At 44.3% G+C, this 26,371-nt stretch overlaps 1 protein-coding gene across 3 annotated transcripts in view; it reads left to right on the plus strand.

Annotated features, from left to right (window-relative positions):
* SLC35A3 (solute carrier family 35 member A3) overlaps nt 1-11,505 on the plus strand; it is an 86,570-nt gene extending 75,065 nt beyond the window's left edge. For all 3 annotated transcript variants that reach the window (XM_073593301.1, XM_073593302.1, XM_073593300.1), the window contains exons 6-8: nt 1,070-1,188; nt 3,612-3,745; nt 10,871-11,505. In XM_073593301.1, the coding sequence (XP_073449402.1) occupies nt 1,070-1,188; nt 3,612-3,745; nt 10,871-10,961 (344 nt within the window). In that variant the 3' untranslated portion in view covers nt 10,962-11,505. The remainder of the gene's footprint in view (nt 1-1,069; nt 1,189-3,611; nt 3,746-10,870) is intronic.
* Nucleotides 11,506-26,371: the final 14,866 nt, after the last annotated feature.

Consider the following 26,371-nt stretch of genomic DNA (forward strand, 5'->3'; position numbering starts at 1 on the left):
GGCCGAGTGTGGCCGAGTGTGGCTGGATGAGTGTGGCCGAGTGTGGCTGGATGAGTGTTGCCGAGTGTGGCTGGATGAGTGTTGCCGAGTGTGGCTGGATGAGTGTTGCCGAGTGTGGCTGGATGAGTATGACAGAGGGATGGCTGAGCATTAATGGATGAGTCCCTGAATTGGCACAGAGCTGCTGCAACCTCTCCGCTCACAATGTACTGATCAGTTCAGAGAGGGGAGAGGAACAGGACATGACACCGGTTTGTTTACAAGTGATAGCTCCGTCATGGATACTCCCGTGTGCGAGCTCCAGGGGGCGTGCGGGAGCGCGATTCTGGGAGGACGGCAATGTACGCCCTTCCAGAGTTATTGAGCTGCCCTGTAGCCGTCATTCGGCTATGGCCTGGTGGTTAAGTGGTTAAAGTAAAAAAAACCTTTAGCCTTAAGAACAACGTTAAGGCTTTTTTTCCTTTTTATTTTCACTTGGTGATCTGGCCAGTAACACACCTCCTATATTAGAGTTCCCTCACCCTGGATGTAGAAGCAACAGAGAAACCTTTGGACAGCAACATTGCCAGTCTGTGGGGAGGGAAGGGTTAAATGTATTAGCAGATTTAAATACACAAACAAATTGAAGCCAAACTCCAGCTAACACTTTATAAACAGTTACGGCAAACCATTTGTATTCTTTTTGAATAAAGGTTTAATGTAAGTAAATAAAATCTGACCATTATAAGAACCCCTATCAGTGTTAAATCTAACTGCTACATCTGCAGGACAGCTTGTTCTGTTTAAAAATAACAGGCTTACTAGCCAGATCACCAGGTGAAAATAAAAGAAAGAAAGCCTTAAAAAGAAAACTTTTGGGGCTTAATACTGCTTCAATATGCAATTGGATGCAGTCATGGCAACAGTGCATTCTCCATTCTACTGTCTCACTGAGTTTTAGGGGGCTTGCTTAAACCAAGACCTTTGGGTACCTCCGGCACAATATGGTATGCAAAGTTGTAGTTAATTTCTTTGTTAGATCATCTAAATTGCTATATAATTTTTTGGCTCTTGTTTGCCTCCCTTCTAGGTTTCTTTGGTGGGATATTTGGTCTGATGGGAGTATTTATTTATGACGGTGATCGCGTTTCAAAGGAAGGCTTCTTTCAGGGCTACAATAACCTGACCTGGACAGTGGTAGCCCTTCAGGTAGTAGATCACACTTCTGCTTCCTTTTGTCATAGCTGTGAATCCTCCAGCTGTGTGTGAAATGTCACAGATCAGTGTATAAAACAGCAAATCATTTTTGTTCAAATATATATCCATGATTTAAATGACAGCAGAACACCACAGCAACCAATCAGATTTCAAATTACTGCTGTAATAAATCCTCATTAGTTCCTATGAAATGCTACACTTTCTGTACTGTCCTCCTTATTGCTCCTTTCCACGCCTTCTTCAAACAGCTGTGGTGTCAAACAGGACTCTTCCTTTTTAGGGCTCACAAATCCTATGTTCTTATAACTTTTTGTGTAGTAATCTGACATCTCATCCAAATTGATCTACTTTCAAATTGTGACCTGTTGTATTGCTTTTAGCGCTGCTCAAAGTAGAGGTGTCCCAGAGCATGGGGGTGCAGGCTTATTTTGATACCAATCCAGAGGGCTAATAAATGTAAAGCGCAAATGATCGCCATTACTCCTGACCAGGCCAGGTGAACAAACGATGAGAAGAGGTCTCAGCCTACATGTCTCCACCACACACCCTGATGCATCTTTCCCTGCCCATCCGGGTTTAGTCATACAGTATAACTAAGATTTGGTGGGCCGGGCAAAATGCATCACGGTGTGTGGTGGAGACATGTAAGCTGAGGCCGCTTCTTATCGTTTGTTCACCTGGGCTGGTCAGGAGTAGCGGCGATCATTTGTTCTTTACATATCAACTTTCCAAGCATCTTTTGTTATGTAATGGAGATGAGAAGAAGGGGAGGTGTTTGTGGTCCAATCATCAGGTGACAACACTGCCTCTCAATAGAATACAGTACAGTGAGTGAGCATTAAAATGCCAAAAACAGTCATGCACTGTATTTACCTAAAGTAATAAAATTGGAGAATTAAAGAAGAAAAGAAAATCATTAAGAAGAAAAAAACAAACATATAGGTGCTGCATATATCTGTTCCTACATCTAATCAAAATATTATACAGATACTCCTTGTTTAACGACTTAGCCTGAGCGGTCATTAAACGGGTTAAGACCAGCTCTCCACACCCGAAAGATGTGCTGTACATCATTGTATTGTACAGTACAGCATTTTTGTTTGTGTTCTGTATTTATGCAAAGTAAAACAACGTTATTGAGCAGGAGTTTTGTGTTTTTAGACTTTTTTTTCACAATACAGTACTGTAGTTAAGAATGCTTAAAATATTGATTACTTGTGGCTCCTCGTTTAACGACCAATTCGTTGGAACGGAACCTGGTCGTTAATTGAGGAGAGCCTGTATGTGATTCAGTGTTATGCTATTTATACCATAACATATATCACTCTGTGCCAAATACCCAATCATTCTAGTGTAAAAAATATATAGTAGACCAATTATAAAAACTGCTACTGGTTATAATATAAGATATAATACTACCAATCCTAAAGACTTAATAAATACCGTATGTATCGGCGTATAACATGCACCCCAATTTAAGAGGCAAGTTTCAGGGAAAACATTTTTTTTTTTTTTTTTCGTTTAAATAAACCACTTTTAAGCAAAATAATGGTCAGTGTGATTCAATGCAGCCTGATTAGTGCCCATCTGCAGCCTCAATGCAGCCTGATTAGTGCCCATCTGCAGCCTCAATGCAGCCTGATTAGTGCGCACCTGCAGCCTCGGTGCAGCCTAATTAGTGCTCATCTGCAGCCTCGGTGCAGCCTAATTAGTGCCCATCAGCAGCCTGATTGGTGCCCATCAGCAGCCTGATTGGTGCCCATCTGCAGCCTGATTGGTGCCCATCTGCAGCCTGATTGGTGCCCAGTGGTGCCCATCTGCAGCCTGATTGGTGCCCATCTGCCGCCTGATTGGTGCCCATCTGCCGCCTGATTGGTGCCCATCTGCCGCCTGATTGGTGCCCATCTGCCGCCTGATTGGTGCCCATCTGCCGCCTGATTGGTGCCCATCTGCCGCCTGATTGGTGCCCATCTGCCGCCTGATTGGTGCCCATCTGCCGCCTGATTGGTGCCCATCTGCCGCCTGATTGGTGCCCATCTGCCGCCTCAGTGCCGCCTGATCGGTGCCCATCTGCATCCCTTCATTTCAGGATTTTGTTCACACAACTTCTTCCATGTCATCAATTTATTTGCTGATGTTATTCTGCTCTTAACTGACCCCAATGAATCCCTTAAGAATGCCCATAAATTGTTGTAAGCATTTAGGTGTGACTTGCCTCTCAGCCGCTCCACAATCCAGCAAGAAGCTGTCGGCGGCTGTCAGTGTAAAACACGCACCCACGATTTCCCCCCTATTTTCAGGGGGAAAAAGTGCATTTTAAACGCTGATAAATACAGTATATGCAGTACCATGCAACAATAGTGGACCTGATGTATAAATGACCTTCTTTTCTTGTTTCCTTTTTTTTTTTTCAGGCTCTGGGTGGATTGGTCATTGCCGCTGTTATTAAATATGCTGACAACATCCTGAAGGGCTTCGCCACATCTCTCTCCATCATACTTTCAACACTAATTTCTTATTTTTGGCTTCAGGACTTTGTACCCACAAGGTATAGTCACATTTTTATAACTCTCTGGGTTCAAATTACAGTATCTCACAAAAGTGAGTACACCCCTCACATTTTTTGTAAATATTTTATTCTATCTTTTCATGTGACAACACTGAAGAAATGACACTTTGCTACAATATAAAGTAGTGAGTGTACAGCTTGTATAACAGTGTAAATTTGCTGTCCCCTCAAAATAACTCAACACACAGCCATTAATGTCTAAACCGCTGGCAACAAAAGTGAGTACACCCCTAAATGAAAATGTCCAAATTGGGCCCAAAGTGTCAATATTTTGTGTGGCCACCATTATTTTCCAGCACTGCCTTAACCCTCTTGGGCATGGAGTTCACCAGAGCTTCACAGGTTGCCACTGGAGTTCTTTTCCACGATATCATGGATCTGGTGGATGTTAGAGACCTTGCGCTCCTCCACCTTCCGTTTGAGGATGCCCCACAGATGCTCAATAGGGTTTAGGCCTGGAGACATGCTTGGTCAGTCCATCAGCTTTATCCTCTGCTTCTTTAGCAAGGCAGTGGTCGTCTTGGAGGTTTGTTTGGGGTCGTTATCATGTTGGAATACTGCCCTGTAGCCCAGTCTCTGAAGGGAGGGGACCATGCTCTGCTTCAGTATGTCACAGTACATGTTGGCATTCATGGTTCCCTCAATGAACTGTAGCTCCCCAGTGCCGGCAGCACTCATGCAGCCCCAGACCATGACACTCCCAACCACCATACTTGACTGTAGGCAAGACACACTTGTCTTTGTACTCCTCACCTGGTTGCCGCCACGCACGATTGACACCATCTGAACCAAATACGTTTATCTTGGTCTCAGACCACAGGACATGGTTCCAGTAATCCATGTCGTTAGTCTGCTTGTCTTCAGCAAACTGATTGCGAGCTTCATGGTGCATCATCTTTAGAAGAGGCTTCCTTCTGGGACGACAGCCACGCAGACTGATTTGATGCAGTGTGTGGCGTATGGTCTGAGCACTGACAGGCTGACCCCCACCCCTTCAACCTCTGCAGCAATGCTGGCAGCACTCATATGTCTATTTCCCAAAGACAACCTCTGGATATGACGCTGAGCACGTGCATTCAACTACTTTGGTCAACCGTGGTGAGGCCTGTTCTGAGTGGAACCTGTCCTGTTAAACTGCTGTATGGTCTTGGCCACCATGCTGCAGCTCTTTTTCAGGGTTTTGGAAATCTTTTTAAAGCCTAGCCCATCTTTATGTAGAGTAACCATTCTTTTTTTCAAATCCTCATAGAGTTCTTTGCCATGAGGTGCCATGTTGAACTTTCAGTGACCAATATGAGAGAGTGAGAGTGATAATGCCAAATTTAACACACCTGCTCCCCATTCACACCTGAGACCTTGTAACACTAACGAGTCACATGACATTAGGGAGTGAAAATGGCTAATTGGGCCCAATTTGGACATTTTCACTTAGGAGTGTACTCACTTTTTCTTGCCAGCAGTTTAGACATTAACGGCTGTGTGTTGAGTTATTTTGAGGGGACAGCAAATTTACACTGTTATACAAGCTGTACACTCACTACTTTACATTGTAGCAAAGTGTGATTACTTCAGTGTTGTCACATGAAAAGATATAATAAAATATTTACAAAAATGTGAGGGGTGTACTCACTTTTGTGAGATACTGTATAAAGCAGCCATGCTGCTGCTGCTTTAAAAAAAAAAAAAAAAAAAAAAAAGAGTTCTGTCCCTTTTTTAAAGCACAGCTGTTTTTTTTTTTTTTTTTACAAATGTACATTGTGCTCTGCTCTCTTTGGAAGTGTGAAGAATATAACATTAAACTGAAGTGAGTGCTGAAGCTGGGAACAGGAAAACCTGGTCATGTGACTCGTCAGCCATGTGACCAGCCTCTCCTGCAGCTTTTTCACAGCAAGAATGCCATGATTGAAGGAGAAGCAAGTCACATGGTTTTGACAGGTCATGTGGGACATAACACTGCAGTATCCAGCAGATGGCAGTATCTGGTCTCCGTAGGACCCTCAGAATTGTGAAGTATACGTTTTGAGTCATGGGATCTAAGTTGACATCCAGGAAAATATGCGTTTTCAGAAGGCTGCGATTCATAGAAAAGAGACCACACCACTCAAGTCAATGCATTTCACTTCTTTGGCCACTCACTGGGTACTGGCTCAGCTTGCAGCTGCATTTAAAGAACAGAAGATTCAGATGGCCACACTCCAGTTTAACACCTTTTATTGTAGAAAATGCTTTAAAACTACAGAAAAACAGTGAGCATGGGGAGAGAAATGTTGATGTGTTTCATGCCTGTCTGTACTTCCATACAAAGTGATCATATAGTTATACGCAGCTGAGGATCATTAACAGGTAACTGAATAAACCCTAATAGAACCTCCAATAAAAACAATATATATATATATTAACAACTATTGAAACTAGCTCAGTAGTAGTTGCACTACTATATCTAGACATTTTAATAATTGTCATGGTGGTGATGGCTGAGCAATCAACATTGGGGTGCAAAGAAGGTAGTTGCCCCAGGAGGGATGGTGATGTGTTTAGATTAACCAAAAGCAGGAGCTGTGTATTAAATGCAACTACTTTACGTACCTGAAATTAACTTAAACTTAATCTCAGTCTCAGCCAATCTCCTGTATAGCAGTATGCTGCTGGGAGAGAAAGGGAAACATTTTAGGCCAATTATGTGTTCTGCATATGTACAGTATATGCCAACAAGGAATATGGGAAAGAGGGGGGGGCACAGAGGATCTCTTTCTCAGGAAGACTCTATGGTCACCTATGAGACCTTAAAGCATAAATCATATATTCATCACATTCATTGTATTTCAGTTATTTCTAGCCAACTCCTATTAATCTGAATCATATTGAAGTTTGTAAACCTACTTTATGAAGATCTCCACAAATGTACTTCCTTTAATTCTGTGACACATAATCACAGTGCCCTATAGGCACTGCTGTGTCACACATTTCACAGAGCTATCACAGCAATTGGGTGACCGAGGACTGAAAGTCCCAGGTCCTGATCATTCGTATGAGACACAGGGCTCTTGGTGAGAGCCCGGTCTCTGTGCTGGGAGCGCAGAGCTCCCACCAAGAGCACCAGGTCTTGTACTAACGATCGGGACCCGGGACTGTCTATACTGGGTCACCGGATCGCTGTGATAGCCTGCGATTAGCTATCACAGTGATCAGTCACTGAGCCCGCCCCTGTGTTTTCTTCTGAAGGAAAAGATACATTGTATCTTCTGGGGTTGTAGGAGAAGAAAATGTAAACAAACCAAAGTATTTGTGTAAAATAAATAAAATAAAGAAAAAGTTAACAGGATCAAGGTTTGCAGGGTCAGTGTTGGGGCCAAGGTTGGGGTCAAAGGTCACAGCATATTTTGGGTAAAAATTTTTTTTTTTTAATTGGTATCGGTGTCGGGTTGTTTTACTTTTCTGTACTACTTTTTGCGATTTTGGGCTGCAATTTACATTGACATCTGTGCAGAAACCTGAACAGATGTCTCTGAAATCGCGGCTGAAATCTGAACTGACATGCGGGAGTGAAAGAACTCGCACGGCTTCATTCCTGCAGCTCAGTGTGAACCTGGGCTTAGTGTCAGTGTGTTTTAAGCAGGATAAAAAAAAAGGTAAAGTGTGCACCATTTTTTCTAGGCTGTACTACGGGTACAAACAACAATCAACACACTTATGTGGTATTGCTGCGATCATCAGGAGCAGGTTAAATTTTTGTTGGGTTGTTTGTTGGTAAATTTATGATATTGCAAGAAATATAAAGCTCTATTTTAGTTTTCCTTTTGATAATAATAAAAAAAAAAAATCAGATATCCATTACCATTTGACACCAAAAGAAAGCCCAATTTGTCCTTTAACACCCCCCCCCCAGTATAATTCACCTAGATATACTAAGTAGTTGTGACCATATGTACAGTTTTACTAACACATGTCAGTTGCAAAATTGTGTTTAGGCATTTAGATTTGTTTGTTTTACCCTTGGACGTGAAGGGGTTAAGCACTCTTCAGGCTTCAGTTTTGGAATGTTAAGCAGATGGACTGCTGACTCACTTTTAACAAGGTGAAGCCTGCTAGCTTGTTGTTTAAGGTGACAGCACTGCAATATAAGATCGGTTTTTAATATTCACAAACTATATCTGGTGCTTTAAAAGCTTCAACAACACTTGCTGTTCACACTACTCTTTTTTATATAAGTTGGAGCCTGTGTGAACTAGGCCTAAAGCTGGTACACTAGTAGATTTTCAAACGGCACATTGAGTGACATTACAAAGAAAATTTTTGCTTTTAACCACATTCTGTCTGGCCTAAAGCAGAATGACGGCCAGGCAGGGGTTAAGTTATCCAAACTGGATGACCTATGACATCCAGCAAGATAAGCGCTTGCTCCCAGAGGCTCTGACACACCACATCTCTGATCTCAGTAAAGAACCTATGACGTGGGTTTACCATGTGATTAGCTGTGACCAATCACAGCTGAACACAGCGGTCTGATTAGTGCCCATTTGCAGCCTTGCTCCTCACTGCTGCCTAATCAGTGCCCATCTGCAGCCCTGCTCCTCCCTGCAGCCTTGCTCCTCATGGCAGCCTGATCGGTGCCCATCTGCAGCCTTGCTCCTCACTGCAGCCTAATCGGTGCCCATCTGCAGCCTTGCTCCTCACTGCAGCCTAATCGGTGCCCATCTGCAGCCTTGCTCCTCATTGCAGCCTAATCGGTGCCCATCTGCAGCCTTGCTCCTCATTGCAGCCTAATCAGTGCCCATCTGCAGCCTTGCTCCTCATTGCAGCCTAATCGGTGCCCATCTGCAGCCTTGCTCCTCATTGCAGCCTAATCAGTGCCCATCTGCAGCCTTGCTCCTCATTGCAGCCTAATCAGTGCCCATCTGCAGCCTTGCTCCTCATTGCAGCCTAATCAGTGCCCATCTGCAGCCTTGCTCCTCATTGCAGCCTAATCAGTGCCCATCTGCAGCCTTGCTCCTCATTGCAGCCTAATCAGTGCCCATCTGCAGCCTTGCTCCTCATTGCAGCCTAATCAGTGCCCATCTGCAGCCTTGCTCCTCATTGCAGCCTAATCAGTGCCCATCTGCAGCCTTGCTCCTCATTGCAGCCTAATCAGTGCCCATCTGCAGCCTTGCTCCTCATTGCAGCCTAATCGGTGCCCATCTGCAGCCTTGCTCCTCATTGCAGCCTAATCGGTGCCCATCTGCAGCCTTGCTCCTCATTGCAGCCTAATCGGTGCCCATCTGCAGCCTTGCTCCTCATTGCAGCCTAATCGGTGCCCATCTGCAGCCTTGCTCCTCACTGCAGCCTGATTAGTGCCCATCTGCAGCCTTGCTGAAATAGACAGAGCCGGATCTCCTGTGTACTCGGCTTGGCATCATGCCCAGTCCCGCCCCTTGGCCCGGATCCTATGATGGACATAACGCCCATCCAGGTCGTGGGACTGAGTGTGAATGCGAGCAGAGCCGAGTACACAGGAGATCTAGCTCTATTTCGGCGGCGCTCGTCTCCTCGGTGGCAGCCTATATCGGCGTATAACATGCACACACGATTTTCCCCCTATTTTAAGGAGGGTAAAGTGTGTGTTATACGCCAATAAATACGGTATTTACAACATTTTATAACTGAAATAAAGTAAATTATTTTTTTGCTAAAAAAAAAAAAACCCAGTGGTGATCAAATACCACCAAAATAAAGCTCTATTTGTGGGGGGGGAGCATTTCATTTGGGTACAGTGTTGCATGACTACGCAGTGACGGCGCTGAAAATTGGGTCTGGACAGGAAGGGGGTAAAAGTGACCAGTATTGAAGCGGTTAACAATCGGTTTTGGCGTGAATGGACTTTCCATCGTGCTCGTTCAAATTTTCTCTGGGATTGAAAACCAACATCAGTTTAACCACATTACCAATTACAAAATTGAACAAACCTTAAAATGAAAGTTTTTGGTTTGACATTCTATGTACTTGTGTATGGCCAATTTAAATGTTAACAATAAATGGTCTTATTGGAGTGCTAGTGACTTCCTATTGTATGTTCTGGACGTTCATGATGCCATCTGTCATGGACAATTTAAGCACTCCTAAATGCTGCAGAGGAAAATCAGGTATTTGATATGTATTCAGCTCATTCTTCACAATGCAGGGATGTATAAAGTGTATAGTTTATATAGGGTATTGGGGCTCATGCAGACGGGCGCATTTCTCCTTACAGTGTTAATGCCTTATGTATTTTGCTGCCAGAGAGCTCATAGATATGAATGGGTGTAGGCGGCTGTATACAGGTTTATGCCTTAGTAACACCAGCAAAACCATCTCCAGATAAATATTGAATATACATATAAGCTACTAGTGAGAATTTTTCAATTTTTTTGGATTTAATAATTGAGACATCATTTTAGGCTAACACACTGAAATAAAGGGGTAGCGCTGTAACCATTTGGATATAGGTTTGCACCACTACTTATATAAAGTAGTGCATGAGTATAGAAGTAAGCCACTGAACAGACAATCTGCATTCGGGATCTTATGCCTATATGCATGCACCTGGAGCACCAGAGGCTCCTGGGAACCAAAACGGCAGCATGTTTATGCTGTAAGGCGGAATGAGCCCATGTGCACGAGCCCCTACACAGTCTTAAGATCATGTCTCTACAACATTTTTTTTAAATTTTTATTCTCATGCTGTGATTTTGCTCCTTTTGAAGCTCAACTGCTAGTTGTATCCCACTAATGTGCATGAATTTGTTGGAAAAGGAGGTTTATTTGGAACCATGAAATGTTTTGTCAATTTGTTGGTTTTGCAAAAGATAAGCTTTTAGTAGTAGTGACAACATTAATGTTTAAGACTTTAGGTCATGGGTGCTCAACCTGTGGCCCTCCAGATATTACAAAACTACCAGTCCCATGATACCTCTGTCTTTTGGAAGTCATGCTTGTACCTGTTAGCCTTGTCTCATGGGACTTGTACCTGTCAGAATTGCAATGCCTCATGGGAAGTCATCCAATGTGATGACACATGCTGTTTTTTCTTTTGTATAAATATATTTAACATAGATTTTTGCCTAAAACATGTTTTATTTTTTTTTTCCCTAGTGTGTTCTTCATTGGAGCAATGTTTGTGATTTCAGCGACATTCTTGTATGGATATGACCCCAAGTCATCTGTGAACTCAAGTAAAGCATGAGGTGCAGGACTCAGTAAAAGTATTGTTCTAGACCGCCCCCTAGTGGCTGCAGAAGGACAGTGCTGGATGAGGAGGTCAAACAAAGAGATATGCTGCTGAGAACTGACTGCAGGACAAAACACTGCTGCTCCTTTTTTTGTGAAGGACCTAATATTGTTTTATATAAGAGAGGCGCTATATATTTTGTTAATACTTGAACTTGGAGGCATTTTTTTTTTTTTTTTTTTTTGCTGCACACCTCTCCTTACCAGGTCTAGAAAATTGCATTATCTTCTATGGAGAATGTGTTTAATCTGTGCAAATGGATTTTAATGTGGTGGTATTTGACCTGAGATACTTGCCTATTTCTGACCTCTATTAATTCAAAAGTGCAGCTTGAACTAAAAGCCGGATAATGCTTCATGACAATTTTATACAGAAGAGATGAATAATGAATAACGTAGGATGTGTTTTGTATATAATTGAATGTTTCACTGTCTTTGCAAGTGGGAATGTTGCATATTGTATAAACTAAAACAAGGGGAATTAAAAACATTTTACCAGATTTGGATTCTCATTTTGTGCTTCTTAGTACAGCTGGTCTGGTTATAGTGATGTGATAGACTTAAAAAAACTTTTAAAAACGTTAACGCTATGAAGTGTGTAGTAGTAGACACATTTCAGAGGCACTACCCCTTTCTCAAGCCTGTTTTTTTAGCTGTGTAAAAGGCTATATTTAACACTGACTAATCAATTAGTATTAGAAATTACTTTAAAAATCAAGGTAATCCTACAAAACCAATGCATTCAGTATTACTAATCTATACCAATATTTTATAAGTCATAGTGTTACGAAACTAATATAGTTTTAATAATTTATAAATACCGTAATTATAGTTTTGTAATTGTGTATAATTTTTTTTAAACCATTGTCATTTTCCAATTCACCCCAAGACCTATAACGAAAAAAACTGAAGAATGACAGCGGTGAGATGGATATAGAAAGTGTAAAAAAAACAAGCTAACAATGATACTTGTTACTGATACAGAAGACAGTATCAGAAACCTATAGATGCATAGAAATGAAAAGTTACTCAAATTGCTACTAAAGGACACAGTATATAGTATATCTGTATTATAAGCAACCGGTATGGAAGAGCCCTTGGGCATCATAAAAACTTTGTTGTTGGGGTTATACATGAAGGAAGTCAGTAATTTTTCCGAGGAGAGGATATATATCGCCCCCAACATCTGACTAGTGGCTACCTCCGCATTTGCATTCCAAAGTAAGCTATTAGGGTGTATAGGGGCTAACCACAATTTTTCAATTTCCGTCCACTTATTAAAAGAGCGCTGGGTAAACCAGGAAGCATTTGCTTGAAGTTGCGTTGCTTGATAATACTTAATGAGATTGGGGAATGCTAGGCCCCCATCAAAGCGGGAGGACATGAGCACTGAGCTGGGGATCCTATGCCGTTTATAATTTCATACATATTGTAACAAATCTGCTTGCAATTTTTTTCAGATGCACGTAGGGAACTGGTATGGACAATGTTTGGAATAAATAAAGAAGCTTGGGGAGTATTGACATCGTAGCAGAAGCTATATGTCCCAAAAAGGAAATTTAATGCTTCTTCCATTGCTGCACCATGAGCCTAATTTGGCAATATAAAGGGGGGGTTCTCCTGATGCAATGTGGCGAAGGTCGGGGTGATGTAAACTCCCAAATACTTCAAAGCTGTAGATTGTCACACGTAGGTGAAAGTGGACGTTAAGTGTTTAACTTCATCCTCGGGCATATTAACAGGGAGGGCCCCTGACTTGGAAGCATTTATTTCTTTATCGTACATCATGGGACACAGAGCCTTAAGTAATAACTTGATGGGTATATAGGCACCTTCAGGTGATGGACCCTGGTATACCCAATCCAGGTAGTTCACTCCCTATATAACCCCTCCTCCTTTCAGGAGCACATCAGTTTTTTCGCCAGTGTCTAAGGTGTTGGTCACGAGTGAAGATGTGTGGGAATTGGCAAAACTACCAAAAGCTTTATGCTATGCCATTAAAGATTCTATTCATCAGGCATGAATGCTAGTACATATACGTAGAATCCTGTGGTTAAAAAATTAGTCAGCCAAAGCACCATGTAAAAACCTCCTAACTGGGTTCCCTTTTCATGGGGAGGGGCCAAACAATTTCTAGTGGAAAAGTACTCTTTTGCCAGTCAAAAGAAAGTATAAACACCCTTCATTTAAACAGGCTCTTTCTCCTGCGCCAGGGGCTTCAGCCTCTAGGCAGTAGCGACGGCCTCCGCCGTCCAGACTCTAGAGGAAAAGCTCAGGGACAAAAGAAGTCTTGGGGCTGGAAATCTGCAAAGCAGAATCCTAAAGCCTCATGAAGAGGCAACCCCCCTCACCAAGGTGGGGGGAAAACTTCTGCAGTTTTCAAAAATCTGGCAAGAGGAAAGTCAGGACAGATGGGTCATATCCACAGTAACTCTGGGGTACAAGCTTGAATTTCGGATTTTCCACCGTCTCGTTTCCTGAGGTCAAGCGTTCCCAAAGATCCAGAGAAAAGACAATATCTGTTTTGTGCACTAGACCGATTAATATCTCAGGGGGTGATCATACAGATCCCCACAAAAGAGCAAGGTTTGGGGTCTTATTCAAAACTTTCTATGGTACCAAAACCAAATGGAGATGTCAGACCCATTCGAGATCTAAAAAATTGAAATCAGTTCCTGAAGATCCGCTCCTTTCGCATGGAGACAATCGGGTCAGTAGTTTCTATCCTTCTAGGAGGAGTTATGAACATGAAAGAAGCGCACTTACATAGCCACATCCGTACATTAAGGGAATAAACAAGAAAAGAAAGGTGTACTATAACAGTAAACCTAGGTTGGACTTATAAAGGCATAGGAAGCAACGAAAATAAACAATGTTTATTTAAAAATACATAAGAATAGAACAATACACAAAAAAATTAAAAGCCATGTATACTAATACATAATGTGCAGTGAGCCCTTGTCTATCTACGCGTTTCACCGTTGGGCTTCTTCAGGATACATTCAAGGTTCTACAGATAGTAAATAAAGAGAACGGACCTCACTGTCTGAAAATAGAACATATAAGTCTTAAAATGGTGATATATCACTGTACATTTAAAAATTGCTTTTAGTCAACAGGAAATAACTAAAATGCAGGTGGATATAGACAAAAAAATGATTATTATTTTATATATCTGTTTATTTTAAATTAGTTTGTTCTTAGTACAGATACATTTAGACTGACGGCCATACCTTGATATTGAGATAAGTCTCAATTATAAGTATCCAGAAACTGGTTCAGAGTGTACCGTCCCACTAGAAACAGGTTCTACTACACCACCGTCGGGATCTATGCACAGATAGGTCAGGCCAGCCCAATCTAGTAAACAGTGTAAAATTATATGATTATACAGCTACCAACCCACAGAGTAGGCTCCTTTAAAGTATATTAATATATAGCACCTAATAGCAATAATCATAAGAGAGGGGCTAGTAAGAGAGGAGCAGGAGAAGCCAGACGGTTCCAGGGACAGGGGCAAAGTAATGCACAAAGAGTGGACTCAGTAACCGAGAGGGAGGGGAGCCAAGTATGGGCTACAAAGCCCACTAAGCAATGTGGACATGTTCCTATATTTCCCGCTCACCAAAGGTTTATGTGGTTGGAGGTAGAACAGCAGCATTTCTAGTTTGTATCCCTTCCCTTCAGGCTAGCTACAGCACCCCAGGTGTTTACAAAAGTCCTGGCCCCACCTCTAGCCAGGTTAAGGGCACAGGGCATAACAGTCTTGGTGTACTTAGACAATCTTTTGCTAATAGACCAGTCTGTGGCTTGTTTGGAGCAAAGCGTAATGCATTACAACCAGTTTGGGTTGGATTCTCAACCTAGGGAAATCTTCCTTAATACCGCTAAGAAAGTTGAAGTACTTGAATCTGATCATAGATACAGCCCAGAAAAAGGTGTTCTTGCCTCAGGCAAAGATCAACTCCATAAGAGAGCCATTTGCCTTTGCATGAGGTTGCTAGGAAAGATGGTGGCTTCATTTGAAGCGGTTCCCTATGCCCAATTCCATTCAAGACTGTTGCAAAACAGTATCCTGTCTACTTGGAACAAAACTATTCAAGCTTTAGACTTGCCAATGCAGCTGTCCCTAAGAGTGTCCCAAAGCCTCAGTTGGTGGTTACTAACCCAAAATCTGCTGAAAAAGTCATCTAGAAAGTGGTAACGACAGATATCAGCCTTTTCAGGCTGGGGAGCAGTAATAGAAAAGACAACTGTCCAGGGACAGTGGTCAAGTACCAAAAGAACCTTGCCCATCAATATCCTAGAGATTCAGGCAGTGCGTCTGGCTCTGAAGGCCTGGACGCCCAGGTTACGGCATTGTCCTGTCAGGATCCAATCTGATAATGCCACAGCTGTGGCCTATATCAATCACCAAGGGGGCACCAAAAGTCTCTCAGCGCAAAGAGAGGTGAACCATATTCTAACTTGGGCAGAAAGGAATGTTCCGTGCTTAACTGTGGGACCAGTTCTCCGCTGACACGCCCCTGCTAGCCAGCCCGTTTCGTCAGTACCGCTGCTTATTTCACGGCAACCGATCAGGCTTGTGCTTACTTCCACTTCCTGATAGCGGTGGAGTGCACCATAGGGCGGACGTGATGTCATCAGCCAGAAATGATGGCCGTGTTGCCTCCCATGTCTTGCATCATTTCGGGCTGATTACATCACGTCCGCCCTATGGTGTGTTCCACCGCTACCATCATTTCACCGTCGCCGTGAAATAAGCAGCGGTGCCAGCGAAACGGGCTTGCTAGCGGGCGGGAGTTTGCCGCCCCCCTGAATGTTAGAAATCATGGGGCCCCCGTACATCCTACCTGACGGGGCCCCCTTCAACCCAGTGGCAAGTGACACCCTGCATCCGCTGACAAGTGACGTGACAAGTGACACCCTGCATCGCTGACAAGTGACGTGGCAAGTGACGTGGCAAGTGACGATCCACAATGTGTGGCAAGTGACAATCCGCATCTGAAGGCAGGTGACGTTGGCAAGTGACATTCTCAGGGTCCGACTGATTCTGCTTATGGTGAGTTGAACTATTTTATTTTATATAACAATGTAATAATAGAAATATTGCAGTTCAATCATTTTTTTTGCGATACGGCACTGCATCGATTTAACTGACAATTGCGCAGTTGTGTGATGCTGTACCCAAACACTTGGCTACTCTCGGCTTCGCTCGGGACTGCGAGAGGACCCCAAAGCCACCGAGAGGACCCGAGAGCCGCCGAGATACAGATATCTCGGCGGCGCCATTTTTAAACTTGAAGACTGCAATGACAAGGCTGCAAATGACACTGGGGCAAGGCTGCAAATGACAAGGCTACATTGACAAGGCTGCAATGACAATGGACAAAGCTGCAGATGGACGCTGTGCAAGGCTGCATTAATGGGCATTTAAATGTAAGTTTTTTCCTTAAACTTCCCTCCTAAAAGCGTTTTTCCCTAAAATTCCCTCCTTAACTTGGGGTGCGTGTTATACACCGTTAAATGGTAATGTATAGAAGGTAGGGCCCGAAAGTGACTCAAGCCCAGGGGCCCCCACCACCCTAAGTCCTGCCCTGGCGATCACGCAATGTTCTAGCTAACGGGGAGTGGGCCTTATTACCCTTATCATAGTATACTTGTTTCAATCGAAGCAGAGCCTTTTTTACCTTACCCAATGCAAAGTTCTTAAGAGTCGTGCAGACAGTTCGGACAGGAAAGACATTAACCTCTCAATTTATTGTTTGTTCGGGAGAAAATTTCCAAACTTGTCCTTCGTTTTTTCGGCTCAAAAACGTCCCAACAATTATCGGTTTTGTGCCCATAATCGATAATGAAAGGGTTCATGTAGATCTCTTCTCTTTTAAACTCTACATCACCAACAATGCCCACTAGAGCCAGGTATAGTAACTGAATGGGGATAATCAGGAGGGGGTAAGAATTTGTATATAAGACATATTGTGTAAATGCCTGCCAGGGAAATGGGAAAGTGCTAGAGTTCTACTTATGGCTAAAAATGTTATGATGCCTACAAGTACATTCACACCAGTGGCGTATCATCCATGAGTGCAGGGTGTTCACTGCACAAGGGCCTTGGGGGGGGAAACAGTGCTTTGACCCATCCTACATCTATGGATGAGCTGTCCCTGGCTGACAGTTGGGACGGTCGGTGCTGGCAGTTACAGGTACAGATCCCCCTGTATACCTTTCAATTATCTAGCTAACAGCTGCGAGAGGGAGAGGAGGAGAAGCTCCATGTAAACCACGCCTACTTTTTGCCATGGCGCACTAAACCTGCAACATTTTTTTTTTTTGTTTTATTTTGAACTTGCACTTCTTATTGTATTGTTATTGTACTTCTTTTGGGCGACAGGTGTCCCGCTTTTCTGTTTGCGAAATTTTACTGTGATTCGTCAGGCGATAATCGTGGCAAAATCGTGAAACGATCAGGTGCTATTGGAAGTGACAGGGATTGCACGGGCGTCCCACGTTTTGCCGTGATTCAGGATCGTGGGCAGAATCGCTGCGATTCCGCCCGCGATCTGGGACGCCAAGATGTGAACGGAGCCTGAAAACGAATATATTCAATAGACCGGTATGCTGCTCCACCGCTCTCCACCTCCAATAGGCACAATTCCCTGGATTACTCAGGTACTGGTCTTTTTAAACCAGGGGTTTTAAAACTATGGCCCTCCAGTTGTTCAGGAACTAAAATTCCCTTCATGCCTAGTCATGTCTGTGAATGTCAGAGTTTTACAATGCCTCATGGGACACGTAGTTCTGCAATAGCTGGAGGGCCTAGTTTAAGGATCCCTGCTTTAAGCCACTTGGGGTCCCTTTAAATCTCCGATGCATCTGCTCAGCAACATGTTAGAAAATAGTCAAAGCTGTTTGGTCTTTTACAGATCAGTTAATCGGGATAAAATAAGTGTGAAAATTGTAATTAAAGGTGAAAACAGCCATTCAGTCCAGGCTTCAATCTCATACAATGTGATTCCGAGGTGCGGTGTCTCCATTAAACGTTGACTTTAAAACAATAATCGACTTTAAAAACCAGTCCACCTTCTCTGTCTCCAACAGAGATTTAAAAAACGTGCAGAGTTATCAGACTAGTTTCAATGAAACTTTTCCTTGTGCTGGGGTTAGGCCCCTCCCTGCCAGCCGGCATAACACACAACTGAAAAGTTTAGGAAGCTATGCAAAACAGTTTAGCAAATGGGTGAGCAATCTGCATTGGACTATATAAAGTGACATTACATCCTAATATGAAACACAGTGCAGGGGATATCAGGTCTCATTTCACAGCATTGAATTGTGGTCTGCTGTCTGTCTAAAAATTTGGTTTGCCAGGGAGAGCTTTGTTATCAAACTACTTTGCCCATAGTTGCCAACATTGTCAAAAAACTTATAGGGACACTTTTTGTGTCTGTAGGCGGGGGTCTTATTTTAATTAGGGGCAGGGCATTCATTTGTAGGTGTGTCGTAGCAGGGATGAGAAAAATGTGGCGCACAAAGCGCCAAAAGAGGGGCGTGGTTTAAGCTAAATAGTGGGCATGGCTCAAAGGAGGTGTGGTTCGAGTCCGAGATGAATGAGGGATAAAGAAAAATAGGGAGGGTAGGAGAGAGAATGAAAGAAAGGAGAGATGGAGGGATCCTACACCATAATAGAATTAAGTGTATTTCAGAAAGTTTATCATTCAGCAGATTAAGATACTCCAAACACCTGGTGTTGGCACTTCAATCATCACAGCACCATGGTTGTTATGGTGTCAGGATGAATGAAGCGCATTATTTCTATTATTACACTGTAATATAAAATTAAATAGTTCAACTCGCCATTATGCAGAATCAGTTGGAGCCCTGAGTGTGTCACTTGCCACGTCGCCTGCCATCAGGTGCCCCCAGCAGAGTCCCTCCTTACATTAGGTGCCCCCAGCAGAGTCCCTCCTAACATCAGGTGCCCCCAGCAGAGTCCTTCCTAACATCAGGTGCCCCCAGCAGAGTCCCTCCTAACATCAGGTGTCCCCAGTAGAGTCCCTCCTAACATCAGGTGCCCCCAGCAGAGTCCCTCCTAACATCAGGTGCCCCCAGCAGAGTCCCTCCTAACATCAGGTGCCCCCAGCAGAGTCCCTCCTAACATCAGGTGCCCCCAGCAGAGTCCCTCCTAACATCAGGTGCCCCCAGCAGAGTCCCTCCTAACATCAGGTGCCCCCAGCAGAGTCCCTCCTAACATCAGGTGCCCCCAGCAGAGTCCCTCCTTACATCAGGCATTGCCAGCAGAGTCCCTCCTTACACCAGGTGTCCCCAGTTACCAGTGGCATCACTAGGGTTGGTGTCACCCGGTGCGGAAAAACATGGTGTCACCCCACCCACTATAGTCCTCCCTCAGTGCAGATGCCCCTCCCTCAGTGCAGACCCCCTCCATCAGTATAGACCCCCTTTAGTGTAGAAACCAATGGGTGAAATCTTGTGAGCTGCCACACTAAACCTAAGATAACCTAAATAAACACAAAAGATATAATTGTAATCAGCTGCCCGCACTCCCACTCTTCCCCAAATTGTGGTAATACAATAAATATAACACACTGTGCAGCGCTAATATGTAGTGTATGAAAACAATACTAATATATAAATCCAACAAACACTATATAACATATTTCTCTAAAACATATATAGAAGGAATAAATAAATACAGTGCTCATGCTCTGTGATATTGCACTCAGTCCTCAGTGTGGTTTTTAAACTAAACGGCAACAGTCCATATGTATAAAAATAAAAATAGTGCTCGTGCTCCGTGAATTTCAATTAATCCTCGATGAGGTGTTTAACCACTTTAATACCAGGCACTTTCGGCCATTCCTGCCCAGGACAATTTTCATCTTTCAGCGATTTCACACTTTGAATGACAATTGCGCGGTCATGCAACACCCAAAGTAAATTTTTATCATTTTCTTCCCACAAATAGAGCTTTCTTTTGGTGGTATTTGATCACCTCTGGGGTTTTTATTTTTTGCTAAACAAACTAAAAAAGACCAAAAGTTTTTCTTAGTTTTTGTCATAAAATGTTGTTTTCCCCTTCACTGATGGGCACTGATGAGGAGGCACTGATATGTAGAATTGATGGGCACTGATAGGCGGCACTGATATGCAGCACTGATGGGCACCAATAGGCGGCACTGATGGGCACTGACAGTCGGCTGTGATGGGCACTGACAGGCGGCACTGGTTGGCACTGATAGGTGGTACTGATTGGCACTGACAAGTGGCACTGATGGGCAGCACTGAAGAGGAACTGAGAGATTACTGACAGGTGTTACTGCTGGGCACTGATTGGCATTGTGGTGGGCTCTGATTGGCACTGTGGTGGGCACTGGCACACTTTATTGTTGGGACACTGCTGGGCACTGATTTACAGGTGATTTGCACAACTGAGAGGGCTGATCACGTGGTAAGAAGCCTCTGACAGAGGCTCCTTATCACGATCGGAGATGCGGCATGTCAGGCTGTGCGCGCCGGCATGTTATCCTGCTGGACGCCCAGTCAGGATAACAGAACCACTTCCCAGCCGTCATTCTGCATACGGCGGGCAGGAAGTGGTTACACGAAATGACAAAAGTCCATATTAAAGTGGATGTAAACCCGAAATTTTCTTTTTATGTCATAATGTAGAGTATAAGATTTCCTATCATTTGAGCCCAGTCTTGCCACAAAGAGTTAATCCAGCTCTGAGCAATCCTCTTTTATTGTTCAGTGAGATAAAACTTGACAAACAGAGAAAAGCTTTGTCAAATCCTCCCCCTTGCTGTGAGTGACAGGTGATTTACATATCTCGTGCACTAGCCTAAGACATGTATTATTTTTTAATTCCCACCCATCGCGCACGCCCCGTATTGCGCCAATGCACGCTGATGCGTGGCACATGCTCATGTATGTCTCAGGATCGTCCGTGGGCGTCCATGGAGGGTCTGGGCAACAGTGCCAGTACTAGGATGGCCATGTCCCTGACAGGCTGTTCCACACCTCAGCATGATTTGGCATGCTGAAGTCATGTGGTTACTTTCCTGTCTATTCACTGGATGTTAGAGATCATAGCAGAAATTCAGTGTAAGAAATACACAGGAGTAAATGCATATTGACAAGGGGAGTGTAGAGGTGGGCGGGGAGTCTACTGACATCACGACTCCACCCACCGAGCTCCGGACATCAGACCCACCCACAGAATCTGCAGTTTTTCGGATCTCATGACAGACAGAGGGGAGACATTTGACAGGTAAAGATACATGCAGGAAGCATGTATATCCTTATAGATAACCACTATGGCAGTAGTTTAGAAAGGATGGGTTTACATCCACTTTAACATCAACCATGTGATAATTGTGTCTTCATGCGATGTGCACACACAACCCCCACTGGGTGTAACCTCACCTTAGGAGCTTAAAAAATAAGCCTGTAATTGTTAGCAGTAGCCTGCAAAGATCCTCCTTTACCTCCTTTATCCTATGCAGGTTTATGGGATACTTATGTGGAACGCAGGCCACCTGCTCCTTCCGATAATATCCCAGCTCAAAGGCCACTATTTTCTCCAGGTATGTTCAGAGACTCTCCTCATATGCATCACATGAAGACACAATTATCACATTAATGATGTTAATATGGAATTTTGTCGTTTAGTTTAAACCCCATTAGTGCAGACCCTTCTCCATCAGCATAGACACCCCTCAGGATAAACCACCCCTCTCCATCAGTATAGACCCCCCTCAGTGCACCCCCCCTGCCATCAGTATAGACCCCCCTCCATCAGTATAGACCACCCTCAGCATAGACCCCCTCAGGATAAACCACCCCCTTCCTCCATCAGTACAGACCCCTCCTGGACATGCCATCTCCACCCCTCCATCAGTACAGACCCCCCAGGACAAACCACCCCCTCCTCCATTAGCACAAACCACCCCCATCAGTACAGACCCCCCAGGACAACCCACCCCCCCATCAGTACAACCCCCCAGGACAACCCACCCCCTCCATCTGTACAGACCACAGACCCCCCACGACAACCCACCCCCCATCTTTACAACCCCCCCAGGACAACCCACCCCCCATCATTAAAAAAAAACCCCAAGACAACCCACCCCCCATCAGTACAAACCCCTCCATCAGGACAACCAACCCCCCATCAGTACAACCCCCCAGGACAACCCCCCCACCCATCAGTACAACCCCCCCAGGACAACCCACCCACCCATCAGTACAACCCCCCAGGACAACCGACCCCCTCCATCTGTACAGAGCCCCCAGGACAACCCACCCCCCATCCGTTCAGACCCCCCATGACAAGCCACCCCCCCATCAGTATAAACCCCCCAGGACAACCCACCCCCCCATCAGTAAAAAAAAAAACCCAGGACAACCCACCCCCCCATCAGGACAACCCCCCCCATCAGTACAACCCCCCCGGAACAACCCCCCCATCCGTACAGACCCCCCAGGACAACCCACCCCCCCATCAGTAAAAAAAAAACCCAGGACAACCCACCCCCCATCAGTACAAACCCCCCCATCAGGACAACCCACCCCCCCATCAGTACAAACCCCTCCAAGACAACCCAGCCACACCTATCAGTTCAAACCCCCCCAGACACCTGGGCGGGGAGTGGAGGAGGATTCAGCGTGCAGCCGCTCAGAGAGTTGCTTGCTCAAACTGTCACTGACTCTCCGGGCTGCGCTCTTGGGACATGAGGCAGCCAGTGAAAGTGAGACAGAGCAGTCTCACTCAGGGATAGCACGGCGCAGGGAGCCAGAACTCTCCATCGGCCTCGGCGCAGTTCAGGGTGGCATGTTTGTCTCCGCGCAATTTACAGAACCAAGATGCGGAGCCTGGGTGGCAAGAAAGCATCTGCCAATAGAAATGCTCCAGCTGGTCTTCTGTAAAATGGCGACAGAGACAGAATTTACCAGTGCCACGGACCTCTATCGGCGGCGGGGAAGAAAAGGAAACGGTAAGACCGGGACAAAAGTCTAAATCCCGGGAATGTCCCTGGAAATTCGGGACAATTGACAAGTATCACTATGCCAAGTTACTTTAAGACAATAATGCAGATCTCTTCTCTATTAAACGCTACATCACTAACAATGCCCACTAGATTCAGGTATAATAACTGAATGATGGTAATCGGAAGGGAGTAGGAATTTGTATATAAGACTGAGGATGAGGGATTGTGTGTATGCCTGCCAGGGAAATGGGGGGGTGCTAGAATTCTACTTATTGCTGAAAATGTTACGATGCCTACAAGTAAATTCACGCAGAAATTTGGCAAACCTAATGTAGATTTGTTGTTGATGTTGATCCACGTGTTGTTCTACAGTAAGAACAAAATAATTGATGTACATAAGGACAAGTGCCTGTGGTGTTTATTTTGTACTGTGTAGTGTACTTATTAAGTTAACAAGAAGATTAAAGAACCCAAAATTATTGCTGCAAGACAAAGACATCCACTGAACAATTATATACTTGTGTAGCGCTACCCCCTTGAGGGCCACTGGATTTAAAAAGGTTTACCCTGTGTGTGTAGCCAGGCGGGAGGCATTCCAGCCTGACAGTCAAGCAACCAGCATTTGTAACAGCCACTCGCAGTCAGAGAACAGTCAATGGAATTGTTGTTTTTGTATTTATTAGGGGAAGGGGATTGTAACTTGGATAGGGTATGGGAAGGGTCCAGGACGCCATTAATCCATTAAGTTTGTACATTGAGGGGTCACTTTAAGTGATCTTCAGACTGCCCAAGAGAAGCCTCTCTTATGTGGTACAGTCTCTTTCACAGCAGAACTTCACATACACTGTAGCAACTGTATTTTCACTCCTCTTCACTTCCCCACAGTCCCGCATTTCAGTATCTCACAGCAGGGCTGGACTGGGACATAAATTTGGCCCCGGACTTCATCCAGACAGGCCCATTATAATTTTTCAAACATGCACAAAAATAGTATATAAACTATATGCAATTGCGCAAAAAAAAAAAAAAAAAAAAAGGAAAAACTTTCCACTAAGTATAAACGCCTTTTTAAAAAAAAAAAAAAAACTATTTATTTAGAGAAAAAGATGCATTCCAACATTACAGACGCCTTTAGAATGACATGTGTAAGTTACACTTCCTTCAATCGCTATAGGTAAATGTCAAAGATTGAAGTTTACTTCCACTTTAACATAAATGTTTACAGACATTGGGAGACACTCAAGTGTACCAAACTGACAATCGATTGCTAAAATTGCCACGTATCAGAGTAATACATACTCGGAGCACACTGATAACTACAACTCAAATGTTGAAGATATGCAGAGTTTTCCATTCTACAGAACGTATATCTGTCCTCCAAACCCGCTCCCCCCCCCCAGCCAGCCAACCCCAATGGCCACCTAAGTCCCCCTTCACTGGCCATTAGCCGTTCTACTTTATTTTTCTTATAGACAGTACAGCGGTGCTCAAATTAATGGCTGCCACTGAAACTGGCCCACTGAGCCATCAGCCCAACGGGAAACTCCCGGTAGTCCTGATGGCCAGTACATGCATGTCTCACAGTACTCCTATAGCAAGGGGTGTGATCCCTCCTGGCATCTCTGGAGACTAGCTGGGCCCTGTGCCTGGCTGCTTCTCCCTCTCTTCTGGGTTCCTTGTTTCTAAGGGGGGATAGTTACTCACAGTACAGCTCGTTGGGGTGCCTGCTCTTCACGAGCCTTAGAAATGCCAGCAGCCAGTCCTGACTGGGGCGCAGGAACAGCGGTGGTCACCTTAACCACACATCCAGCCAGGGGCAGCACCCACCTCCACACGGGCTCCCCCTCCTGGCTCAGCACTCCATCACTTCCTCTCCTTCTCTCCACACGACTCCACGTGGCAGGCTCCAGCAATATTTATATGATGCCCGCCCCATCAAGCTCTTAACCTGGGATTTACCAGGGCTCCCACAATACTGCCAAGCAGTAGCTCTCTTCCCTGTCAGTCAGTCCCTGGGAAAACCCTGTAGATTTCTACCCAGGCTGCTGAGGGGGACCCAGCAAAGCCAGCCCACCTAGGTCTGCCCTGCCTACCAAATAGAAAAAACAAACAAACATATGGGGTACTCGTGGCAAGTTCACCCGCCGCGGAGCACCCCATTATGCACTGCGAGATCGCAGTGCATTGACAGCTGCTGATTGGCCAGCATGCTTTGGCCAATCACAGCGCGATATGCTGTGAGAGCCATGGTTGGCCAAAGGCAGGGTGCCTTTGGCCAATCATGGCTTAGGGGCTAAGTCCACTCCCCACACTATATAAGGCTGCTGCTTACACAACGGCCGTATATAGTGAATTAATAGAGATTAGGCAGGTAGTGTAGTGTGCAATCAGTCAGTGTAATGCATATATAATACAGTTCAGAGTATATAGTGAAGTATGTGCAGTATATATAATACAGTGCAGAGTATATAGTGCAGTCAGTGTAGTATATATAATACAGTTCAGAGTATAGAGTGCAGTCAGTGTAGTATATATAATACAGTGGAAAATATATAGTGTAATTTATATTTTATAGTGCAGTGCAGAATATATAATACAGTGTATTGAAGTGGTTAGGGGAACCCTATGACAGAATTAAGAAAAAATGGTGTGGGGTCCCCCCAAAATCCATACCAGGCCCTTTGGGTCTGGTATCGATTTTAAGGGGAACTCCACATCAATTTTTTTTTTTAAAAGGGCCTCTTCCTGACAACCCTGGCCGGTGGTTGTCGGGGTCTGCGGGCATGTCAAAAAGTAAAAAAAGTGTCAAAAAGTAAAAACCCCAATAGACAGTTTATGGCAATTCCTTTATTAAAAAAAGAAGAAAAAAAAAGAAAAGGTGTCCCGCGATGTCCATCCATCTTAAATCACGCCGCCAGACGGACCAAAAAAATAGAAAAAATGTAAAAGCTCTGCCTCCATGGAAGGCCTCCTGACGACTACTGTCTTTTGTCTTCTCCCATGGTTGAGAAGTGGGATCTTTCATTCTATGAATAGTGTAGGACCCACTGAAAATGGGGTACTTTGACGCAGTAGTGGGCTTAAGCACTTTATGGCCATATGATGTAACCAAATTCCCTTATTTGCTTATTATATCCAGGTGCTTTAAATAGCCTTGTAGGATTTAAATGACATTTTGTATGTGTGCGCTATAATATTTTGTTCTGTTTGGCATGAAGCCTCCTTTAACACCTGGGCAGAACAGCAAGAGCGCATCTATTTTGCGCATGCAGATCTTCATTTCCACAAATATGGCAACACATTTGGGAAGCTCCTTCCTAGACTGTGCAAAGGCCCACATAAACCAACACATATC

The sequence above is a fragment of the Aquarana catesbeiana genome, linkage group LG07, assembly GCF_042186555.1.
Source record: "Aquarana catesbeiana isolate 2022-GZ linkage group LG07, ASM4218655v1, whole genome shotgun sequence".
In the NCBI taxonomy this organism is placed as follows: Eukaryota; Metazoa; Chordata; class Amphibia; order Anura; family Ranidae; genus Aquarana; species Aquarana catesbeiana.